General features: G+C 46.6%; 2 protein-coding genes across 2 annotated transcripts in view; one reads left to right on the top strand and one right to left on the bottom strand.

Annotated features, from left to right (window-relative positions):
• LOC101051325 (putative SCAN domain-containing protein SCAND2P) overlaps positions 1 to 15,633 on the top strand; it is a 24,716-nt gene extending 9,083 nt beyond the window's left edge. The window contains 4 exon segments of the mRNA XM_074399967.1: positions 8,973 to 9,063; positions 10,116 to 10,310; positions 11,440 to 11,606; positions 11,955 to 15,633. The gene's annotated coding sequence lies outside the window, so the exon portion shown is untranslated.
• Positions 9,545 to 25,467, bottom strand: WDR73 (WD repeat domain 73). The gene is made up of 8 exons (XM_003921656.3): positions 25,371 to 25,467; positions 22,195 to 22,262; positions 20,860 to 20,948; positions 16,629 to 16,717; positions 15,994 to 16,058; positions 11,931 to 12,095; positions 11,221 to 11,583; positions 9,545 to 10,029 (listed from the first exon to the last, which is right to left on the bottom strand). Exons 1-8 carry the CDS (start codon positions 25,409 to 25,411, stop codon positions 9,794 to 9,796), a joined length of 1,116 nt encoding a protein of 371 aa, XP_003921705.1. The 5' UTR covers positions 25,412 to 25,467; the 3' UTR covers positions 9,545 to 9,793.

The following is a 25,467-nucleotide window of genomic DNA, read 5'->3' as shown; positions in this document are numbered from 1 at the left end:
TTGAGATAATCATGTGGTTTTTGTCTTTGGTTCTGTTTATGTGGTGAATTATGTTTATAGACTTGTGTATGTTGAATCAGCCTTGCATCCTGGAGATGAAGCCTACTTGATCGTGTTGGATAAGCTTTTTGATGTGCTGTTGCAACGGTTTGCCAGTATTTTATTGAAGATTTTTGCATCTATGTTCATCATGGATATTGGCCTGAAGTTTTCTTTTCTTGAGTCTCTGCCGCCTTTTGGTATTACGATGACGTTGGTCTCATAAAATGATTTGGGAAGGATTCCCTCTTTTTGGATTGTTTGGAATAGTTTCATAAGGAATAGTACCAGCTCCTCTTTGTATGTTTGGTAGAATTTGGCTGTGAACCCACCTGGACCTGGGCTTTTTTTGGTTGGTAGGCTATTAATTGCTGCTTCGACTTCAGCCCTTATTATTGATATATTCAGGTTTTTGACTTCTTCCTGGTTTAGGCTTGGGAGGAGGCAAGTGTCCAGGAATTTATCCATTTATTCCAGGTTTACTGGTTTATGTGCATAGATTGGTTGTAGTAATCTCTGATGGTGGTTTGTATTTCTGTGGAATCTGTGGTGATATCCCCTTTATCATTTTTTATTGCATCTATTTGATTATTCCCTCTTTATTAATCTGGCTAGTGGTCTATTTTGTTGATCTTTTCGAAAAACCAGCTCCTGGATTTATTGATTTTTTTGAAGGGTTTTTTGTGTGTCTATCTCCTTCAGTTTTACTCTAATCTTAGTTATTTCTTGTCTTCTGCTAGATTTTGAGTTTTTTTGATCTTGCTCCTCTAGCTCTTTCAATTTTGATGATAGGGTGTCAATTTTCGATCTTTCCTTGCTTCTCATGTGGGCATTTATTGCTATAAATTTTCCTGTAGACACTGCTTTAAATGTGTCCTAGAGATTCTGGTATGTTGTGTCTTCCTTCTTGTTGGTTTTGAAGAACATCTTTCTTTCTTTTCTTTTCTTTTTTTTCTTTTTTTTTCTTTTTTGAGATGGAGTTTCACTCTTGTTACCCAGGCTGGAGTGCAATGGCGCGATCTCAGCTCACTGCAACCTCTGCTTCCTGGGTTCACGCAATTCTCCTGCCTCAGCCTCCCAAGTAGCTGGGACTACAGGCACGTGCCACCATGCCCAGCTAATTTTTTGTATTTTTAGTAGAGATGGGGTTTCACCATGTTGACCAGGGTGGTCTCGATCTCTTGACCTCGTGATCCACCCGCCTCAGCCTCCCAGAGTGCTGAGATTACAGGCGTGAGCCACTGCGCCCGGCCTGAACATCTTTATTTCTGCCTTCATTTTATTGTTTATCCAGTTAACATTCAAGAGCCAGTTGTTCAGTTTCCACGAAGCTGTGCGGTTCTGAGTTAGTTTCTGAATTCTGAGTTCTAACTTGATTGCACTGTGGTCTGAGAGACTGTTATGATTTCCGTTCCTTTGCATTTGCTGAGAAGCGATTTACTTCCAATTATGTGGTCAATTTTAGAGTTGGTGTGGTGCTGAGAAGAATGTATTTTCTGTGGATTTGGGGTGGAGAGTTGTGTAAATGTCTATTAGGTTTGCTTGTTCCAGGTCTGAGTTCAAGTCATGGATATCCTTGTTAATTTTCTGTCTTGTTGATCTGTCTAATATTGACAGTGGAGTGTTAAAGTCTCCCACTATTATTGTGTAGGAGTCTGAGTCTCTTTGTAGGTTATTAAGAAGTTGTTTTATGTATCTGGGTGCTCCTGTATTCGGCACATATGTATTTAGGATCGTTAGCTCTTCTTGTTGCATTGATCCCTTTACCATTATGTAATGTCCTTCTTTGTCTCTTTTGATCTTTGTTGGTTTAAAGTCTATTTTATCAGAGACTAGGTAGGATTGCAACTCCTGCTTTTTTTTTTTTTTCTCTCCATTTCCTTGGTACATCTTCCTCCATCCCTTTATTTTGAGCCTATGTGTATCTTTGCATGTGAGATGTCTTTCCTGGATACAGCACACCAATGGGTTTTGACTTTTTATCCAATTTGCTGGTCTATGTCTTTTGATTGGGGCATTTAGCCCATTTGCATTTAGGGTTAATATTGTTAGGTGTGAATTTGATCCTGTCATTTTGATGCTAGCTGGTTGTTTTGCCTGTTAGGTGATGCAGTTTCTTCATTGTGTCAATGCTCTTTACCGTTTGGTATGTTTTTGGGGTGGCTGGTACTGGTTGTTCCTTTCTATGTTTAGTGCTTCTTTCAGGAGCTCTTTTAAAGTAGGCCTGGTGGTGATGAAATCTCTGAGTACTCGCTTGTTCATAAAGGATTTTATTTCTCCTTCACTTATGAAACTTAGTTTGGCTGGATATGAAATTCTAGGTTGAAAGTTCTTTTCTTTAATGATGTTGAGTATTGGTCCCCACTCTATTCTGGCTTGTAGAGTTTCTGCTGAGAGATACGCTGTGAGTCTGATGGGCTTCCCTTTGTGGGTAACCCAACCACCTTTCTCTCTGGCTGCCCTTAGCATTTTCTCCTTCATTTCAACCTTGGTGAATCTGATGATTATGTGCCTTGGGGTTGCTCTTCTTGAGGAATATTTTTGTGGTGTTCTCTGTATTTCCTGGACTTGAATATTGGCCTGGCTTGCTAGGTTGGGGAAGTTTTCCTGGATAATATCCTGAAGAGTGTTTTCCAGCTTGGATTCATTCTCTCCGTCACATTCCGGTACATCTATCAAACGTAGATTAGGTCTTTTCACATAGTCCTGTATTTCTTTGAGGCTTTGTTCATTTCTTTTTACTCTTTTTTCTCTGATCTTGCCTTTTTGTTTTATTTCACCGAGTTGATCTTCAATCTCTGATATACTTTCTTCTGCTTGGTCAATTTGGCTACTGAAACTTGCGTACGCTTCACAAAGTTCTCATGTTGTGTTTTTCAGCTCTTGCAATTTATTTATATTCCTCTCTAAGCTGTTAATTCTCGTTAGCATTTTGTCAAACCTTTTTTCAAGGTTCTTAGTTTCTTTGCATTGGATTAGAACATGTTCTTTTAGCTCCTAGAAGTTTCTTACTACCCACCTTCTGAAGCCTGTTTCTGTGAATTCATCACACTAATTCTCCATCCAGCCTTGTTCCCTTGCTGGTGAGGAGTTGTGATCCCTTGTAGGAGGAGAGATGTTCTGGTTTTGGGTGTTTTCATGCTTTTTGCGCTGGTTTCTTTCCATCTTTGTGGATTTATTTACCTGTGGTCTTTGTAGTTGGTGACTTTCAGTTGGGGTCTCTGAATGGACGTCCTGTTTGTTGATGATGAAGTTATTTTTCTGTTTCTTAGTTTTCCTTCTGACAGTCAGGCCCCTCTGCTGTAGGACTGCTGGAGGCCCACTCCAGACCTGCTTGCCTGGGGATCACCTGTAGCAGCTGCAGAACAGCAAGGGTTGCTAGTTTCTTCTGCTGCTATCTTTGTCCCAGAAGGATACCTGCCAGATGTCAGTCTGAGCTCTCCTTTATGAGGTGACTCTTTGGATATACAGGGGTTGGGGAGCTGCTTGAGGAGACAGTCTGTCCTTTATAGGATGCCAGATGTTGAGCTGTGAGCTCCGTTGTTCCGTTAAGAGCTGCTGGGCAGGTACGTTTAAGTCTGCTGCAGCAGAACTCATAACTGCCCATTTTTCCCCGGGTGCTCTGTCCCGGGAAGGGAGGGCTTTATTTATAAGTTTCTGTCGTGCTGTTGCCATTTTTCAGGGATGCCCTGCCCAGTGAAAAGGTAGCCTAGTCACAGTCTGCCAGCCGAGGTGTTGCTGAGCTGCTGTGGGTTCTGCCCAGCTGCTGTGTGAATTTCGTTGCAGTTTTGTTTATAGGGGTATGGTTAGAACTGCCTCGGTAGTGGCGGGCTGCCTTGGTAGTGGCAGATGCCCTTTCTCCACAGAGCTGTACCATCCTGGGTTCAGCTGTGCTTGCAGTGAAACTCTCAATCCGGAGTGTTTCTGATTGCTGGTCTTTGTGAGGATGGGTCTGGCCAAGCCAGATCACCTGGCTCCCTGTTTCAGTCCCCTTTTTTTCAGTTGAATGGGTGACTGTCTCCCAGGTGTTCCAGTTGCCAGTTGAAAAGGCGCCTGGATTTGTGTGAGTTTTTGTGTGGAGACCTGCTGTGCTGGCTGAAACAGCCGTGCTGGAGACTCGTGGTGCTTTTCCGCCCAGGAATCTCCTGGTCTGTGGGCAGTAAAAATTCGTTTGGAAATGCAGTGACCACTCACCCTCTGTTTTCTCGCTGGGTGCTGCAATCCAGAGCTATTCCTATTCTGCCACATCGGATCTCTCCTCATGTCTGACTTTTATTTAAGATGATGATCATGGATATGTAGTTATGCATTTGGACCTGGATTTTTTTTTCCTAATTGTTGTTTTCACTGAGCTTTCCCAAGAATCCCCCAGAATTAAAAAAAAAAATTACTGTCTCCTCTCCCTGGCACTTAAAATGGTTGGGATTAGGTTTACCAAACCATTACTCTCCATTTTGTCTGCCTGCAAACAGATTTTCCAATGCATAGGCTCACCACGTAGAGCAGGAGGAAAACCCACAGAGCTGGGATCTTCAGTTTGGAGAATAGGGGAGTGTGTGAGGCTGCTCAGTGGCTGGGGTGGGAGTGGAGTGTGGCCAGGTGCTCATCTGGAGAAAAGCCAAGACCTGGGCTGAGTTGCAGTGGCAGGGCCTGGGGGGTGAGAAGGTGGCAGGAGTGTACTGGGGATTGAAGGAAACCAAGATTTCTCTGGGCATTCTCGGAGAGTCCTGGATCCATACTCTGCACCTGCTCTTGAAACTGCCAAGTGTACCGGCTTGTGGCTGAGCAGCTGCAAGAGCGTGGCTTCCTATGGACCCTAGAGCAGTGTTGATACAGGTTTAAAAACCTCCAGACCAACTACTGCAAAGCCAGGAGCACCTCCACACCAGGCACCTGTGCCTTCCATGATGAGGTGGATGGCCTGATGAGTCCCTGGGCGCTTGTGAACACCTTTGATGCCTTAGAGGTGGCAGGAGGCCTTCTTGGGGATCGAAGGGATTCCCAAGGGAACCAAAGCACAGCACTAGAAGATGTGGTGGGATGGTAATAAAATAGTGGCGGGGTCTCAAGAGGAACCCTGGAGCCTTGGTGTCCAGGCCTTGCGGTGGACTCCCAATGGCAGCACTCTCCCACAGTGGCCCTCAGAGCAGTGGGAGCGATGCAGTCCTGTGGGAGCATTCAGGCTAAGAATCCGGAGACGTGATTATTGTCCTGGCTCTGCTGTGACTAATTTGGGTCTGGAATGGACTCATCAGGGGAATAATTGGTGACAACTTTAAGGGAATACTGTTTATATCCTGTCCTCAGATATTGCTTGACTCAACCCTCGACTGAACCAGTAGTCCAGGATGGCTCACAAAGACCACCCTGAGTTGTTGCTCTGCTCTGCAGCCAGGGAGTCTCCCTTCCTGCCTTTAGTTACATTATAGGAACAGAGGAGAGAAATGTAGGAGTTAGCGTCCCATAGAGGTCAACCCTGCGTAGATTATATACAACAGTCTGCCACTTAAAAGGCTTGTTCTTCTTGGGCAACCTCTTTAAACACCCTTTATGTCCAGACATTGTGATGGTTTCTACCTCCCTGGGCTGTTATGAAGATCCTCACACAGTACTAGCACTTGGCAAATGTTAGTTTTCATTATGACCACCATTATAATTGTTATGAAAATAGGTAAGTACACTGTCCTATACTCTCAAAGGAGTAATCCATATGGGAGAGAAGCCCTACAAATGTGGAGTGTGCTGTGGAAGAGCTTCACCCAGAGCTCAAGGCTCATTATGCACCAGAGAATCCATATTGGAGAGAAACCTTGTAAGTGTAGTGGGTGTGGAAAGTTTCATCGGTAGTTCGTGCCTCAGCGCACTCTAGTGAACACACTGGTGAGAAACCCTTTCAGTGCCCAGAGTGTGGGAGAAAGTTCATTAAGAGCTCCACCCTCGCCAGCCATCAAAGAATCCACACAGGAGAGAAACCCTGTGAGTGGAATGTGGGAAAGGTTTCAGTGACTGCTCAAACCTCATTAGCCACCAGCAAATTCACTGTGGAGGGAGACCCTATAAATGCAGGCAGTGTGGGAAAAGCTTTAATTAGAGCTCAAGTTTCATTGTACACCAATGAATTACACAGGAGAAAATCCCTGGCCAGACACTGTGGCTCACACTTGTAATCCCAGCACTTTGGGAGGCTGAGGTGGGCAGATCACGAGGTCAGGAGATCAAGACTATCCTGGCCAACATGGTGAAATGCCATCTTTACTAAAAATACAAAAATTAGCTGGGTGTGGGTACCTGTAATCCCAGCTACTTGGGAGCTGAGGCAGGAGAATCCCTTGAACCAGGGAGTCAGAGGTTGTGAGCCGAAATCGCGCCGCTCCACTATAGCCTGGTGACAGAGCGAGACTGTCTCAAAAAAAAAAAAAAAAAAAAAAAAAAAACCACCCTATGAATGTAGTGAATGGGGGAGGCAGTTCAACAGTAGTTCACATTTTATTGCACATCAGAGAACCCACGTGGGAGAGACTCTAAATGTTCCCTAAATATAGGAGAAATGTTTTTAAAGCATTGAGGCTGAAAACACTAGGGAATCCATCCCAAGAAAGGGTTTGTCTTGCCCTTGATTCTCTACCAAATCACCCACATAAGAGAGAATTAAGCTTCTAGTCTGACAGACTTCGTTTCTCTCACTAAACACTCACTTGGCTTATGAAATAGCACTTAGGGCTTTCTTGTTCATGCTGTTGAGATGGAAGTCAGTTTCCAGAGACTTCAGAGACGACTTCTGAATTTGACTATGTCACTGTCTCAGGGTGTCTCTACTGTGATTCTGTGCCTCAATTTTCACAGTTTGACAATAGAGTGAGATTCTTGTCTCTGAGACCCTCCCTCAAGGACAGAGGCGGCTGCCCTACTGCACTGATGATGTTAGTGATGACTGAGTCAGCTGTGGGCTGTTTCTTCTGAGCACCTGGCAGCTAGACAAGGATTTACTAAATAACATTATAAAGGTCTTCCATTGTTCTCCCTGTGAGAGGATTGGGGCTCAGAACATGTCTACATTGCCCCAAATTCCTTTTAGGATTGACTTGGCGTCACTTGAGAGGAAAGCATTCTATATTCCTATTAGATCCTTTGGAGGAGGGAAAGGAGAAAAATTCAACACTAAAGGTTGGCTTTTTAACCATAACTTACTGCTCAACTTATTGGGTTGAACCATACAAGATTGCTGTTTTTGGTCTACAAAACCAGCAATTTTACAATTCAAGCTGAACAGAATTTGTGTAGCAGAATTGCTCTAAATGCCAAACAGGGCTTGCATACAGCCTCAGCTCAGACTGTATCCTAAAAACGTGAGACTGGGTCTAGGCTCTGTGAGCCCAGATAATGAAGTACATAAAGCCTTTTCTGTATGTGTATGTGTCCAGAGCAGTAACTAAGAACCATGGCATTAAGAAGTCTCCTAGGCTGGGCACAGTGGCTTATGCCTGTAATCCTAGCACTTTGGGAGGCCATGAGTGGTGGATCATGAGGTCAGGAGAGCTATAGACTGTCGTGACCAACAAGATGAAACCCCGTCTCTACTAAAAATACAAAAATTAGCTGGGCATGGTGGCGTGTGCCTGTAATCCCAGCTACTCAGGAGGCTGAGGCAGGAGAAATGGCTTGAACCTGGGAGGGGAGGTTGCGGTGAGCCGAGATCCCACCACCACACTCCAGCCTGGTGACAGATTCTGCTAAAAAAAAAAAAAAAAAGTCTACTAGTTGGAGACCTTACCTCTGTATCACCTTCCTCTAACAAGGCCACTAGTTCCTGTCTATGCTCAGATATCCTCAGGGCTGGGGTCTCCAGATCCTCGGGGAGAGGCTATGTGTTGGCCAGTGGGTTCCCTCTCTGTAAGAGCAGAATAGAAACCCTGGAAGGACCCATGTACAGAACAAATGGGATTTAGGAATAAATGGAACACAGTTTCTACCTCTGAAAATGGTTCCTTTTGTGTGTTTGACTTAAAATATTTTCCTACAACTTTCTAAATTACAAAACAAAGCACAATCTACATATCAGTGTACTAATTAGATTTATGAAATACATGTTTGTTTTTTCTTCAAGATGGGGTTTCACCATGTTGGTCAGGCTGGTCTTGCACTCCCGACCTCAGGTCATCTGCCTGCCTTGGCCTCCAAAGTGCATGGATTACAGGCATAAGCCACCACGCCTGGCTGTTGTGATTTTTTTTTTAACTTACCCAAGTATCTGTCAGAAGTCACTGATGGGCTGTGGACTTCGTATGTCATTGCCATTATTCATGACATTCTTTTTTTTTTTTTTTTTTTTTTGAGACAGAGTTTCGCTCTTGTTACCCAGGCTGGAGTGCAATGGCGCGATCTCGGCTCACCGCAACCTCCACCTCCTGGGTTCAGGCAATTCTCCTGCCTCAGCCTCCTGAGTAGCTGGGATTACAGGCACGCGCCACCATGCCCAGCTAATTTTTTTTGTATTTGTAGTAGAGACGGGGTTTCACCATGTTGACCAGGATGGTCTCGATCTCTTGACCTCATGATCCACCTGCCTCGGCCTCCCAAAGTGCTGGGATTACAGGCGTGAGCCACCGTGCCCGGCCATGACATTCTTTTTTTAAGAATTAGTGTCAACCAACTTATGAAGCCTCTCATGTATTTCTAGCATGTAGCTTGTGTTGCACATGGGCTTAATACATGCTGACAGAATGAACAACTTGTTTAATCTGATCACCTATTTTGTGTGTTTGTGTGTATGTGACAGGGTCTCACTCTGCTGCCCAGGCTGGAGTACAGTGACATGATCACAGCTCACTCAAACTCCACCTGCCAAGCTCAGGCAGCCTCCCCTCAGTCTCCTGAGTAGCTGGGACTACATGCTACACCACCACACCCAGCTAATTTTTGTATTTTCATTACAGATAGGGCTTCGCCATGTTGCCCAGGCTGGTCTTGAACTGCTGGACTCAAGTCATCCACCTGTCTGGAATGCCTACATCACTGGTATTACAGGTATTAGCTACCATGCCTAGCCAATTTTTTTTTTAATGAGATGGGATCTTGCTGTGTTGTCCAGGCTGGTCTCGACCTCCTGCGTTCAAGCAATCTGCCCACCTCAGCCTCCCAAAAAGTGCTGGGATTACAGGCGTAAGCCACCATCTCCAGCACACTTAATATTCACTATGGGCCCTTAATAGGAAATGTTTGTGGGGCCACCAAAAGCAAATGTCCCTTGAATTACCTGGGGGGACAGGTTTGGGAAAGTACACCTCTGTCCCCATGAGAACCACTCAAGAGGAGCAGAAATCTTTTTCATTGCTATTTCCTTAATTGCTACTAGGGCTGGGATTTTTTCTTGTTTATTGACCCCTATACATTTTTTCTTCTGTAAAAAAGTTCACAAAGAATGTTTCTAATTGTTAGCTCTTCTGATTCTCCCTATGATACTGTGAAGAAGACAAGGACAAACACTGCCACTTTACACTCCCAGAACTAACAGTAGCTACCAAATAAGAATTTATTATGCCATGGATTTCTTCCAACCTTCACAATAACACTGCAAGGTAGTTCTTACTGTCCTAATTTACAGCTTAGAAAACTGAGGCTAAATGATGCTGGTTGACTTGCCCAAGGCCACACAGCAGGTAACAGGGACTGGCGGTCACTTGAGTCCTCCGTCAGTACTGGTGCTACTACAGCAGCTCCTCCCCTTTCTAGAGGTCTGGATGGAAAGATGCTGGTGTCAGCAAGAGGCACGAAGGTCCACCCAGTCCCAGACATGCAGAGAAGCATCATTTGTTGCTGATAACAAAGTCCTTGGTCTGCACGGGTGCCAGGTGTGGGTGGTGACCAGAGGAGCAGGGTCCATCCTGCTTCCTTCTAGGAAGATGTGACCTCTGTGAGTGAAGAGAGGTTCTACTTGGCTCCCTGTTCCATCCCAAGATGTGGTGTCATAGACCTGGACTGTGCCATCAAAACCTGAGAATACAGAAAAGAGAGGTTTGACCATGAATCCCTAACATACTTTTATTTTAAAATATTTTTTTCTTTCTTTCTTAATACAGATGCGGTTTTGTCATGTTGACCAGGCTGGGCTCAACTCCTGTCCTCAAGCGATCCTCCCATCCCAGCCTTCCAAAGTGCTGGGATTACAGGTGTCAGCCACTGCACCCAGCCCCTAAAATACTTCCTGTAATTTATTTGATGGTACCAAAGAGCCTATTGGATGAAGAATCAAGGCACTTAAAGGCTAACCACAGGCAAGTAGCACCTGCCCTCAGTGCTGGCAGCTCGTGACTCCCTGTGGCATGTAACTATGAGCATCTGTTGTGCACCTGTTACCCGTGAGGCTCAAAGGCTAATTCTGGACAAGTATTAGCTCTTTTAATCCTCAGAACTGAATGACGTAGATACTTTTATTTTCCCCAGGAAACTGAGGCTTAAGAGACTTCTTCAAACCTTTTCGAGTTGCCCCACGTTGCAGTCCCCTACCTCTGGGTCCCTTTTAGCAGATGGCTTTGTCTCCTATTTGATGGGGTAACAGAAGCCTTTGGAGAAGAGCAGTCTCATGTCTCTGCATGATCTAGCTGCACACACCCTCATCCCATCCTGCCATCTTCCTGTTACTGAAGAGCCCACTCCTCTACCTGAGCTTGGCTCTTCTGTTCTTTCTGGATCCTGGCATTTCCAATCATCCTTTCTTAGTCTTCGTTTTTTTAACCTCCACCCACGACGACAGATCCTTCCTGTTGGCTTTTAGATACCCACATTAAGTACCCCCAAGCAACTAGATGCCACCAGACTAGACCCAGGAGCCTGTTGACCTAGCTGGCTTGCTACATTTTGAAAGGCAGGTAGCTGAGAAGTGCCCTTGAGGTCCTGTTCCCTCTTCTGACATAGCCCATGGCTGTCTCAGTGTCTTATTAGCTGCAGGCCCCTCCTGAGACCTGAATCCCTGCTAGGCTAGGAAAGGCCTGCTGCCAGTGTGTGGAAGTTAGTAGGCAGGGTGGAGAAAGGCCTGCCACTGAAGAACCTGGAGAGTTAATTTACAATTTCTCTGTGAGCAACTTTGACTTCTGGAGCCAGGTTTATCATGGTGCTGCAGGCTCCTTCCTGAGCACCTGGAAGAAAGAGATCAGGTAATAGACACGAAATCCTGCTCAGCAGTACCTGAGATGGCCAAGCAGTTCTTAAGGCCTGGGGCCCAAGTCACTCGCAGCAGTTCTGGGTCAGGGCTGGGTATGGATACTGGGCACCGGACTGAGCTCACAGGATGGCAGAGATCCCGGGGGTCAAGAAGACAGAGCTGCCCATCTGAGCCAAGGCTGGCAATGCTGGGCCCAGGTCCCTGGCCCCTGTTCCCAACTTCGGCACACCATCTCTCTCCAGAACCAGGCCCGGTGCTGCGATTCTCCAATGGCGCCCACTTCTGGCGGGTGTCAGCAAGCCCTAGCCGGCCTGAAGCACAGCAGAAGGCAAAGGTGTCTGCATCTAGGACTTGAAGGCTACTCAGCTCCTCGCTGTCACTGACATCTAGAAGACCAAGAGCAAAGGAGGCAAGTGGCTGGAGGCAGATGGGTCTGGCGATTTGGCAGGGCTGGCTGGTCACAAGTCCCTTCCCACCAGTCCCAGGCAAAGTAAATCACATCTCCCTTCCCACTCATCTCACCATTGTCTGCTCAGCTCGTTGGGTGCTGGTCCCTGGGACTGCCTAATCCTGCCCCAGCATGGGAGCCCTTTGAGGCCAGAGCTCCCCTCTTATGCACCGTGTTTCCCCAACACCTGGCACAGAGGGTTGAACTCAGTTTCCACAGTGGCTGAGTTGGGCTGAGGGGCGATGCTGGCTGCAGCAGCCAGCAGGGGGCGAAATGCTATAGTACCTGTGGTGTACGTGGTTTTCGTAGACTCCAGATCCGTGACCTGCAGGCTGCGGAGCCTCGCCCCGTGGAGGACTCCAGGTGCCATCAAGGAGAAGACAGCCACCCTAGGCCAGAGACGCTCCTCTTTCTCATGCACAGCAATGGTGTTGACAGCTTTAATGACATCTGGGAGAAAAGGAAAAGAGGCCAAAATCTACAACTTTAATGAAGGTTTGAAACATGACACGCCAGCCAGCTGTCTTCCACTGTACATTTAGAAGGTCAAGGAAGAAACGGAGCTGCCAGTTGGCAAGAGGTGATGTTGAGACATAACCACCCTGACTTATGTTTACATTTTTGAAACCATGAGAAACATTTCAATTTCTTTATTATTTGTCTTATAAACTGTTTTTTTGCAAATGGAAGCTAATGCCATCTCAAAACTGCTTTTTATAGTTTTGTGGTGAACAGGTGGACGCAAAGAAAAGGAAAGAATGTGCTGCTGATGTCATTTACACCTTCAGTGACAAGTAACAGGTACAGAATTCATGAACTGGCATTATTTCTTCAAAAACGTGTTCCATGACCTCAAGTGACTTGCTAAAGCCTAGCAAGTACAGGTTACATCACAGATGCCACTGTCTTCAAATGTAAGTTGGACAAGAAAGTCCACATCTTTTTTTTTTTTCTTTTTTTCGAGACGGAGTTTCACTCTTGTTGCCCAGGCTGGAGTGCAGTGGCGCAATCTCGGCTCACCGCAACCTCCGCCTCCTGGGTTCAAGCAATTCTCCTGCCTCAGCCTCCCGAGTAGCTGGGACTATAGGCGTGCACCACCATGCCCAGCTAGTTTTTGTATTTTTAGTAGAGACGGGATTTCACCATGTTGACCAGGATGGTCTCAATCTCTTGACCTCGTGATCCACCCACCTTGGCCTCCCAAAGTGCTGGGATTATAGGCATGAGCCACCGCGCCCGGCCGTCCACATTTTTTTGACACTGAATGGAGCAGCATCCTTGGCTTTGAGTCAAGTTTTAGTTCTTTTGTTTGTTTGTTTGAGACAGAGTCTTGCTCTGTCGCCCAGGCTGGAGTGCAGTGGCACAATCTTGGCTCACTGTAGCCTCTGCCTCTCAGGTTCAAACACTTATCCTGCCTCAGCCTCCTGAATAGCTAGAATTACAGATGTGCACCCTGATGCCCAGATATTTTTTTGGTACTTTTAGTGGAGATGGGTTTCACCATGTTGCCCAGACAGGGCTTAAACTCCTGACTTCAGACGGCCCACCTGCCTCAGCCTCCCAAAGTGTTGGGATTACAAGCATGTGCCACTTTACATGGCCTTTTTTTTTTTTTGAGACGGAGTCTTGCTCTTGCCAGGCTGGCGTGCAGTGTGGCACGATCTCGGCTCACTACAACCTCTGCCTCTTAGGTTCAAGTGATTCCCTTGCCTCAGCCTCTTGAGTAGCTGAGACTACAGACACGTACCACCATGCCCAGCTAATTTTTGTATTTTTGGTAGAGACATGGTTTCACGATATTGGCCAGGATGGTCTCAAACTTCTGACCTCAGGTGATCTGCCCACTTCAGCCTCCCAAAGTGCTGGGATTACAGGCGTGTGCCACCATGCTGGCCTCAACATTCTTAATCATTAGGGAAATGCAAATGAAAGCCTCAATAATATATAATTACACATCTATTAAAATGGCTTTATTTCAAAAAGACAGATAATAAATGTTGGTGAGGACATGGAAAAATGGGAACCCTTACACATTGCTGGTGGGAACATAAACAATTTTTTGCTGAGCGCAGTGGCTCTGCCTGAAATCCCAACACTTTCGGAGGCTGAGGCAGGCAGATCACAAGGTCAGGAGATCAAGACCATTCTGGCCAACAAGGTGAAACCCTGTTGCTACTAAAAATACAAAAATTAGCTGGGTGTGGTGGTGTGCGCCTGTTAATCCCAGCTACTTGGGAGGCTAAGGCAGGAGAATCACTTGAAGCTGGGAGGCGGAGATTGCAGTGAGCCAAGATTTAGCCACTGTACTGAGTGAGACTCCATCATAAAGTAAAATAAATTTTAAAAATTTGGGTTTTAAAATAAACCCATTTTGGAAAAGTGTAAAAGTGTCCCCAAAAATTAAAAAACAAATTTACCTTAAGACTCAGCAATGCGGGGCGCAGTGACTCAAGCCTGTAATCCCAGCATTTTGGGAGGCTGAGGCAGGCGGATCACCTGAGGTCAGGAGTTCAAGACCAGCCTGGCCAACATGGTAAAACCCTGTCTTTACAAAAATACAAAAAAAAAACCCACAAACTAGCCAGGCATGATGGCGGGTGATTGATTGTAACCCCAGCTACTTGGGAGGCTGAGGCGGGAGAATCGCTTGAACTTGGGAGATGGAGGTTACAGTGAGCTGAGATCGTGCCATTGCACTCTACCCTGGGCAACAAGAGTGAAACTCCATCTCAAAATAAACACACACCCAGCAATTCCATTTCTGGTTGTCTAGCCAAAATAAATGAAATCATTTGTCCACACAAAGACCTCTGCATAAATGTTCTTAGCAGCATTATTTGTAATAGCCAAAAACTGGATCCACCAACTAGTCAATGGATGGACAAAATGTGCATTCACACACACAATGGAATACTATCCAGTCATAAACAGGAACAAACTGCAGCCTCACGCTATGACCTGAGCAGACTACAGAAGTGCTATGCTAAGTTTAAAGAGCCAGACACAGACATGTATGTACGATGCCAGTGATACGACATGTCCGGAGAAGGCGAATCTGTTCCAGAGACAGGAAGTAGATTAGTGGTGGCCTGGGGCAGGGTGTGGGAATGGGATGAACAGTAAATGGCGCAATGGATCTCACTGGGGTGAGGAAAAGGTTGGAAAACTGATCTATAGTGATGCCTGCACAACTTGTTAAATTTACTAAAAAGGTCACTGAACTGTATGTACCCTTTTTTTTTTTGGAAATGGGTGAATTATGTGGTATGTAAAACATAGCTCCATAAAATTATGGAAAAAACCCCCACAACTACAAGTAAGTGAAACAAATGATCAGAAGTGACAGCACAGGACAAGTGATAAAACAACTAGGAAAGCCCACGGTGACCACAGAGAACAAATGAGCACAAGAACTGCCCCTCTGTGGCAGTGAAGCCTGGGGGGAAGCCAGTATCTGCTGGGCAGGCAGCATGGAGACTGGGGACAGAGGGTCACATAACCAAAAGGGCAGTTCCAAGAGCAGCTGCCTGTGCCTCTGAGACTCACTTCTATGCTGGCCAAGGAAGCCCTAACTGAAGGAGAGACAGAAGGGGCTGGATTAAGCTAGAGGGTCGCATGCTCTGGTGTCTGCCTGACAGGGGACCCACAGACCCACGGCTGGAGGACACACTATTCCCCATGGGGGACTTCCCTCCACTCCCAGAAGGGACGGGATGAACACTGTCTGCTACTCTCTCCTCTCCCATTGGAAGCAGACTGATTCTCTGAGTGGGGGACTGGCATGCCTACAAAGAGGTGACCAAGGAGGGGAGCTCACCTGAGTGGCCTTAGCTCTGCCCTTGCTCCTGCCCCTGCCTAAGGAGAATGGTTCTGTGGGTGAACTCGATTCCAGGAGCAGAATGCAGGAAGCTCCATTTGGGGCTTGGATGCCATGCTGTGGTTAATTGACCTTGTCTGCATTAAAGTAGATACTGCATTTTAATTCTGACCTGGCTCTGAGTCTACTTTTTGCTCTTGTTGCCCAGGCTGGAGTGCCGTGGTGCAACCTCTGCTCACTGCAACCTCTACCTCCTGGGTTCAAGTGATTCTCCTGCCTCAGCCTCCCCAGTGGGTGGGATTAGAGGCCCGCCACCACGCTCAGATAATTTTTTGTATTTTTAGTAGAGACAGGTGTTACCATGTTGGCCAGGCTGGCCTCGAACTCCTGAACTCAGGTGATCTACCCACTGCAGCCTCCCGAAGTGCTGGGATTACAGGCATGAGACCGCACCCGGCATGATAAGGGAACAGGGGTGTATGAGTCACACTTTCCTGGAACCCCAAACCTCATCAAGTCAAATTCACTCACCACTGTCCTCTGCCACCTGCCACACCTGCAGATAACAACCTGGAAGGCCACTGGTCACCAGCAATCTATTCAGAATAGACATAAAATCAGTCCAGACCATGGGGAGCTTATCCACACAGGCCCCTTCCCATCTCCAGCCCACTCAGCTTGGAACATCACCTTCCATATCAGGAAATGTGACTACAAGATCATGAAGGCCAACCACTCTCACTTCACAGATAAGGGGCAGGCTCAATCCACTTTAAGGAGACTGAGCCCAAGCTTCCAGGTGTCATGATGGTCACCTAGAGAGGACACCATTATGGGGCCAAACACACAAACTGACCCAGAGACTCCTGGCCTCTCCCAGTTGACCAGTTGAGCAGTTACCACCCAAGAGCAACAGAAGAGCATCCTTCTGTCCCATATCTATTCCCTGGAGCACCTCCGGTAGACCTGTTATTTCCACCAAAGGGCTGTGGGGGACTGAAGCCACATGAGTGATTTCTTTGTATGCTAATTCTGTGTGTATCTGTGTGCACTCACATGGACCCGTGCTGAGGGGGTGGGAGTGGCGATGAGGAGGTAGAATACCCCCAGGCATTTGCAGCCGCCTCGTCCTGTATGGACTGCCTGGATCACAGAACTGACCATACCTGGTATGTGAGACGTGCTTCAGATCAAAGATACACCTGTCTGAAAGTCCTCCATGGCGCACTCTGAAATCTCTTTCTGGGAATAAGCCCTAAAACACAAAGGAGTAGCCAGTCAGAGAGAGCCAGCTCTTCAAATGAATGTTTCAGAGGAAGTCTGAGTGAGGAGTCAGGTCCCAGCCTGGCAGGAGGCCACGGAAGCCGCTCAGCTGGTGATCGGGCATTGGTGTGCTGGTATCTGGCAATGTTGGTCTCAGCTCCCTACACATCAGCTTCCTTTTTCCTTTGCACATCCAAAACCCTTCTCCTAGCCTTTCACTAGCCCCTTTTACTAAAGCACAAGCATTATAGTCCAGGCCTTCCTAGAAAAGCCAGAGAAGCTTAACAGCTTCATCAAAGAAAGCAACAAACACATTCCCATTTGTCCCTCCATCCTCCCACTGGAAGCCAGGTGGGTTCCTCTAGCAGTAAAAATATCACAATTACAACTTATCAGTGGCTCACTGTGTCAGGCACAGTGCTTAGGGGGTTATCACATTTAATTCTTACAACCACCTATCCCTGTTCTACAGATGACAAAACTTAAGGCAGAAAGGGCTTCAGCCAGATGTTCTAAGGTCATACAGGGATTAAGTTGTGAATTTGAACCAAAGTCTGTCTAACCCAAGTCCACACTGTTAGCCACTAGATTCTACTACCTCCATGTAAGGAACCGGAGGCAAGGAAAAGGGAGGCAGCCATAGAAGAAACAAGGAAAAGCTGGTGGTTAGCAGGGAGGGAAATCAGTTCTCACATCAGGGCGAGCCCTCAGCTCAAGCCTGAGTGGAGATGGGAAAGATGAAGAATACTACGTGCTACCCTGTAGCTTCTGTAGCCTCTGGGTTTTATGAATACAAATTTGTTGGCTTTTTTTTTTTTTGAACCTTTTCTTTTGAGACAGAGAGTCTCACTCTAGCCCAGGCTGGAGGGCAGTGGTATGATCTTAGCTCATCGTAACCTGCATCTCCTGGGTTCAAGCTACTCTCCTGCCTCAGCCTCTGGTGTAACTGGGGACTACAGGCATGCACCACCACACCCAGCTCAATTTGTGTATTTTTAGTAGAGATGGGGTTTCGCCATGTTGCCCAGGCTGGACTCGAACGCCCAACCTCTGGTGATGTGCCGGCCTCAGCCTCCCAAAGTGCTGGGATTATAGGCATGAGCCACCATGCCCAGCCTTTTTAAACTTTTTAAATTTTTTGAAGAGATGGGCTTGCCATGTTGTCCAGGCTGGTCTTGAGCTCCCAGGCTCAAGCAATCTGTCTGCCTCAGCTTCAAAAAGTGCTGGGATTACAGGTGTGAGCCACCATGTCCACCTACAAACTTAGCATTTTTCCAGAGCTTTCCCTCTTCAGATTTTTTTTTCCCCCCTTTTTTTTTTGAGATGGAGTTTTGCTCTGTCGCCTAGATTGGAGTGCAGTGGCAGGATCTCAGCTCACTGCTACATCCTCCTCCCAGGTTCAAGTGATTCTCCTGCCTCAGCCTCCTGAGTAGCTGGGACTACAGGTGCCCATGCCCAGCTAATTTTTGTGTTTTTAGTAGAGGTAGGGTTTCACCATATTGGCCAGGCTGGTCTCGAACTCCTGACCTCAACTGATCTGCCCACCTCGGCCTCCCAAAATACTGGGATTACAGGCGTGGGCCACGATGCCTGGCCCTCTTCAAATTCTAATTCAGTATGTCTGGGAAGTACACTAGGAATATGGGATCTAGCCTCTCCTGGACTGAACAATGTTTTTCTACGTCCTCCTCTCTTCTTTTTTTCCTCTGAGACGGAGTCTCACCCTGTCGTCCAGGCTGGAGTACAGTGGTGCGATCTCAGCTCACTGCAACCTCCGCCTCTGAGGTTGATGCAGTTCTCCTCCCAAGTAGCTGGGATTACAGGCACCCCCCACCACACCTGGCTAATTTTTTGTATTTTTAGTAGAGACAGGGTTTCACCATCTTGGCCAGGCCAAGCTGGTCTTGAACTCCTGACTTTGTGATCCACCTGCCTCAGCCTCCCAAAGTGCTGGGATTACAGGCGTGAGCCACCACGCCTGGCCCTAGCCTCCTCTATTCTAAACAATTTGACTCAACTCCGTAACATGGTGATGCCTTAAGATAATTTATTATTTTAAGACAGAGTGTCACTGTCACCTAGGCCAGAGTGCAATGGTACCATCTCAAGTTCACTGCAACCTCTGCCTCCTGGGTTTAAGGGATTCTCTGGTGCCTCAGCCACCACTGAGTAGCTGGGATTATAGGTGTACACCGTGACACCTGGCTAGTTTTTTAAATTTTTAGTAGAGATGAAGTTTCACCAGAGATGAAGTTGGCCAGGCTGGTCTTGAACTGGCCTCAAGTGATCTGCCCACCTCAGTCTCCTACTCCCAAAGTGCTGGGATTACAGGTATGAGTCACCTCACCTGGATTGTTTCTTATTTCATTAAAGATTTTTTTTTTTTTTTAAAGGCCAGGCGCAGTAGTTCACACCTGCAGTCCCAGCACTTTGGGAGGCAGGAGGATTGCTTGAGCTCAGGAGTTCGAGACCAGCCTGGGTAACATGATGAGACCCCCATCTCTACCAAAAATATGAAAATTGGCCAGGTATGGTGGCACATGCCTGTGATTCCAACTACTCGGGAGGCTGAGTCTGAAGGATGGCTTGAGCCCAGGAGGTGGAGGTTGCAGTGAGCTGAGATCACGCCATTACACTCCAGCCTAGGTGACAGAGTAAGACCCTGTCTCAGGAAACAAATAAATAAATAAATAATTTAATAGCTGGGTGTGGTGGTGGGCACCTGTTATCCCAGCTACTTGGGAGGCTGAGGCAGGAGAATAGCTTGAACCCAGGAGGCAGAGGCTGCAGTGAGCCAAGACTGTGCCATTGCACTCCAGCATGGGCAGCAAGAGCAAAATTCCATCTCAAAAAAAAAAAAATATTTAAGAAATCTGGGGCCAAGAGTGATGGCTCATGCCAGTAACCCCAGCACTTTGGGAGGCTGAGGCAGGCATCACTTGAAGCCAGGAGTTTGAGACCAGCCTGGCCAACGTAGTGAGACCTCATCTCTACAAAACAATTAACAATTAGCTAAGCATGGTGGCACACACCTGTAGTCCCAGCTACTTTGGAGACTGAGGTGGGCGGATCACTTGAGCCTGGGAGGTTGAGGCTGTAGTGAGACATGATTGCACCACTGCACTCCAGCCTGGGTGATAGAGCAACACCTCGTCTCAAAACAAACAAAAAGGAAATCAGGAGCAAACACTCAAATTCTGGCCCCCACATGGCCCTTCGAGGTCATCTGCCTGTATTCCTCACTCTTGCGTTGTCCTCTGACTAATCCTATCCCCTGGACTCCTGATCTGCCCTCACCTTCTATTTCTGGAAGCAGGAATGTGTTCCCTGTGATATTCCCTCACTCCTGCAGTTTCACCCTCTCCCCTTTCAAGGGTTACTTTCCCACAGCTGTAACTCTGTTCAAGCCTCTGTGTTTAGGAAACCTTCCCTCAGATCTGTTTCTCCCACTAGTTACCGCTTTAGCTTCTTCCTGCCCCACATTTCCTGACTCGGCTTCCTCTTCATGTTTAGTCTTTGGGCCTGACCACCACCAGCAAAAATCCTGTAGCAGAGGTCACCAAGAGCTTCCCAACTGCCAGTCTTACGAATGAACTCTTCAGTTCCTCATCTGAATGCCTTTATTCCAACTCTAGACAGCTACTAACTCTTCTTGAGGTGTTGTCTTCTCTTGGCTTTGGAAACACTGACCTTTTCTGAGATTCCTCCTACCTCAGAGGCTGTTCTTAGTATTCTTTGGGGGTTCATCTTCCTGTACTCATCCCTTAAATGTGTTCCCTGAGGTTCCATCCTCAGGTTCACTCCTTACATACTACACATTCACTAGGTGACTTTAACCATTCTAGGCATTTCAACTGCCCTCTATAGCCTTTCTCACTCCCTAAATCTATTTCTGATAAAGTATAACGACCTCCTCTCCTCCAGTAGCTCTCTGTAAACCACAGGACATTCTACAGCATTCATCTCTGTGTGTATTTGCCTCTCTCTATTAGACCATTAAGGGTAGGCCTAGCCAGCGCTCTCTTTCTTTCTCTTTCCAGTGTCCAGGACAATACCTGGTAGGTAACAGGAGCTCCACAAATGTTTAATAAATAAAAGTCAGCATATATATTCGGCATTTATATTTCAAGTTACCTGGTTTTCCTTTACAGAAAGTCTGAGAGGTAATTTCAGATGAAGAATTTCATTCTTTTTCAGGCTTTCATAGCCAGCAACAAAGACTCCTGGAAAAAGAAGCAGAGGTAGCTGTGACAAATTGTTAGATTGCAGGCCGGGCGCGGTGGCTCACGTCCGTAATCCCAGCACTTTGGGAGGCCAAGGTAGGTGGATCACGAGGTCAGAAGATCGAGACCATCCTGTCAACGTCGTGAAACCCCATCTCTACTAAAAATACAAAAATTAGCTGGGCATGGTGGCACCCGCCTGTAGTCCCAGCTACTTGGGAGGCTGAGGCAGGAGAATCGCTTGAACCCAGGAGATGGGAGGTTGCATTGAGCTGAGATGGCGCCACTGCACTCCAGCCTTGAGCCCAGGAGGCACAGGTTGCAGTGAGCTGAGATCACGCCATTACACTCCAGCCTAGGTGACAGAGCGAGACTCCATCTCAAAAAAACAAAAACAAAAACAAAAAAAAGAAAGATTTCAGACCACGGATAGGTCTATAAACTCCCACCCAATCCCCCAAAGCAAGGATAAATTCCTTTAGTGTGCAGCCTTGTATGGGGGAACTGAGTATCTGGTTATGTTTTTTTGAGAGAAGGTCTCACTGTGTCAGCCAGGCTGTAGTGCAGTGGTCCCATCACCCGATCACAGCTTACTGCAGCCTCAACCTCCCAGGCTCAAGTGATCCTCCCACCACAGCCTTCTGAGTAGCTGGGATTATAGGTGTGGGCCGCCATGCTAATTTTTGTTATTTTTTGTAGAGATAGGGTTTCCTTGCTGAGGCTGTTCTCAAACTCCTGGGGTCAAGCGATCTACCCACCTGCCTCAGCATCCTGAGGTGCCCAGCCTGAAGATTTTTTTTTTCAGACAGAGTTTCACTCTGCTACCCATGCTGGAATGCAGTGTCACAATCTGGGCTCACTGCAACCTCCACCTCCTCGGTTCAAGTGATTCTCCTGCCTTAGCCTCCCCAGTAGCTGGTGCTGCACAGGTGTGCTCCACCTCACCCGTCTAATTTTTGTATTTTCAGTAGAGATGAGGTTTCATCATGTTAGCCAGACTGGTCTCGAACTCCTGACCTCAGGTGATACGCCCGCCTCGACCTCCCAAAGTTCTGGGATTACCGGCATGAACCACCACACCTGGCCAAAGATCTTAATAAGAGAAATATCAGTGCTGATGGGGCATCAAATTGCTACAAGTAACTCAGATGCCCAGAGGAGTGAGTTGGGTCTCTCTAGACTTAGCCCCTCAAACCCAGCTCAGGAGTGGGATTCCCTCCCCTTTAGGGCCAGGAAGGTATACTACCTTTGTCATCAATCCATTCAAGGACTCGAGTGGCTCCTGAGAGGTCGAATGCATAGAAATCCTGGTATCTGCACGAAAGGGACATAAAATCACACAATGCACACTTCCCAGCTCAAAGAACTCTAAGATGGCAGCCGCATGGTTCAGTGACCCCAAGCTCTGGAGTCAGGCAGACGTGGGACCAAGTTTGCTTCGCATTTTACTCCGTTTCTGGGACACGCCAGTCCCCCGATGTCCCTGAGCCTCGGTCCTCATGTGTGGACCTCCCAGGGTACCCAGATTTCCCAAGGTTGACGTGAGGAAGCAATGAGATATCTGTGTTCAGACTGCTGATCCAAGATGGCTGATCACTAGCAGCTCGGGATTGTAGCTCCCAGTGAAAACGCAAAGAACGAGAGGACGCCACACCTTCACATGAATTCTTGTTGCTCACGTACCAGGAGATTCCCAGTGGAAGAGCCCCACAGGTCGCCAGCGCGACTCTAGTGACCGGCGAGGCGGTTTTGCCGGCGCCTTGGAGCGTCGGTTCTTGGTGCAGAGTCAGAAAAGCACCATCAATCTTAAGGCCGCTGATTGAGTCGGCGCAGTGGGTTGCTCAGATTTCGGCACTGAGAATCAATAAGTTGGACGTCCACTCAGAAACCCAATTACAAAGACGGTAATTATAAAGACCACAGATGGATAAATATACAACGAAGGGAAGAAAACAGTCAAAAAAGACTGAGAATACCCAAGATCAGAATGCCTCTCCCTTAGCAGGGGATCCCAGTTCCTCATCAGCAACGAAACAAGGCTTGATGGAGAACGAGTGTGTTCCAATTACAGAAGCAGGCTTCAAAATGTGGATAATAAGAAACTTCTGTGAATTAAAAGAACTTGTTCTAACACAATCTAAAGAAACTAAGAACTTTGAAAAAAGGTTTGACGAAATGTCAACAAGAATACAAAATTTAGAGAGGAAAATAAGTGAATTCATGGAGCTGAACACAATACGAGAACTACGTGAAGTATGCACAAGTTTTAACAGCCGAATTGATCAAGCAGAAGAAAGGATATCAGAGGTCGAAGACCAACTCAATGAAATAAAACTAGAAGACAAGATTAGAGAAAAAAGGATAAAAAGGAATGAGCAAAGTCTCCAAGAAATATGGGACTATGTGAAAAGACCTAATCTACGCTTGATAGGTGTGCCTGAATGCGACGAAGAGAATGAATCCAAGCTGGAAAATACGCTTCAGGATATTATTCAGGAAAATTTTCCCAACTTAGTAAGGCAGGATAATATTCAACTCCAGGTAATACAGAGACCACCACAAAGATATTCCTCAAGAAGAGCAACTCCAAGGCACATAATCGTCAGATTCACCAGGGTTGAAATGAAGGAGAAAATACTAAGGGCAGCCAGAGAGAAAGGTCAGGTTACCCACAAAGGGAAGCCTATCAGACTCACAGCAGATCTCTCAGCAGAAACCCTACAAGCCAGAAGAGAGTGGGGACCAATATTCAACATCCTTAAAGAAAAGAACTTTCAACCAAGAATTTCACATCCAGCCAAACTAAGCTTCATAAGTGAAGGAAAAATAAAGTTTTTTTGTGAACAAGCAAGCACTCAGAGAATTCATCACCACCAGGCCTGCTTTACAAGAGCTTCTGAAAGAACCACTACACATAGAAAGGAACAAACAGTATCAGCCTTTCTAAAAAATACCAAAAAGTAAAGAACATCAATATAATGAAGAATTTACATCAACTAATGGGCAAAATAGCCAGCTAATATTAAATGGCAGTATTAAACTCACATATATTATTAATTCTAAATTTAAATTGACTAAATTCCCCAATTCAGAGGCAGACAGGCAATTTGGACAAAAAACTAAAACCCATCGGTATGCTGCATCCAGACCCATCTCACATTCAAGGATACACAAAGACTCAAAACAAGGGATGGAGAAAGATTTACCAACCAACCAGAGAGCAAAAATAAATAAATTAAAAGCAGAAGTTACAATTTTTGCCTCTGATAAAATAGTCTTTAAAGCAACAAAGATCAAAAGAAGCAAAGAAGGACATTATATAATGATAAAAGAATCAATGCAACAACAAGAAGAGTTAAAGATCCTAAATATATATGCACCCAATACAGGAATACCCAGACATACAAGACTTACAAAGAGACTTAGACTCCCACCACATAATAGTGGGAGACTTCAATATTAATATTAGACAGATCAATGAGACAGAAAATTAACAACGATATCCAGGACTTGAACTCAGATCTGGAACAAGTAAACGTAATTAACATTTATAGAACTCTCCACTTTACACAAAATATACACTTATCAGTACCACATCATATCAACTTAGAAGTTTAAACGAAATGTTGGTTGGCTCCTTTTTTGTTATTCTCTTCCCTCATTTTCTTTCACGTCTCCATTATTAAGGACAATTACAGGCATACCCATATTTAGACTGTATTCTAGCCCGGGCAATAAAGCAATACTCCCATTCTCTCTCCCTCTTCCTCTTTCTCTTTCTTCCTCTTCTTTATTCTTTTTATTATTCTTTTTTTCTTTAAAAAAAAAAAAAAAGAGGCCGGGCGCGGTGGCTCAAGCCTGTAATCCCAGCACTTTGGGAGGCCGAGGCGGGTGGATCACGAGGTCAAGAGATCGAGACCATCCTGGTCAACATGGTGAAACCCCGTCTCTACTAATGGTGCAAAAAATTAGCTGGGCATGGTGGCACATGCCTGTAATCCCAGCTACTCCGGAGGCTGAGGCAGGAGAATTGCCTGAACCCAGGAGGCGGAGGTTGCGGTGAGCCGAGATCGCGCCATTGCACTCCAGCCTGGGTAACAAGAGCGAAACTCCGTCTCAAAAAAAAAAAAAAAAAAAAAGGAGAGAGAGATATCTGTGCTCAGAGCTGAATTCGGGCTGGCGCAAAATAACGGGGCACTTCTCCTCGGTAAGCGCTGGTCTCACAATTGGCAAACGCAGGAAGGAGCCATTTCCTAGAGATGGGGGCCTAACCCTACGCGGAGTCCTCCGCGGCGGGGAGCCCCGAGGCCAGAGCCGGTCCACCTTGCAGCAGGATCCCCAACGTGTCTACGCCCGCACCCATCCGCCCGCCGCCGGGCCAGCTCCGGACCCAGCTCCCGTCTCCCAACCCCACAAACTTACAAGCGCAAGGATTCCACCAGCCACTCATCCCCAGGATCCATGGCAACGGCCGCTTCCGGCGTTCCACTTCCGCTTTCGAGTCTTCCGGTGCCGCGCG

This window comes from Saimiri boliviensis, chromosome 5 (assembly GCF_048565385.1).
Source record: "Saimiri boliviensis isolate mSaiBol1 chromosome 5, mSaiBol1.pri, whole genome shotgun sequence".
In the NCBI taxonomy this organism is placed as follows: Eukaryota; Metazoa; Chordata; class Mammalia; order Primates; family Cebidae; genus Saimiri; species Saimiri boliviensis.
This window is presented reverse-complemented; position numbering and strand designations above follow the sequence as displayed.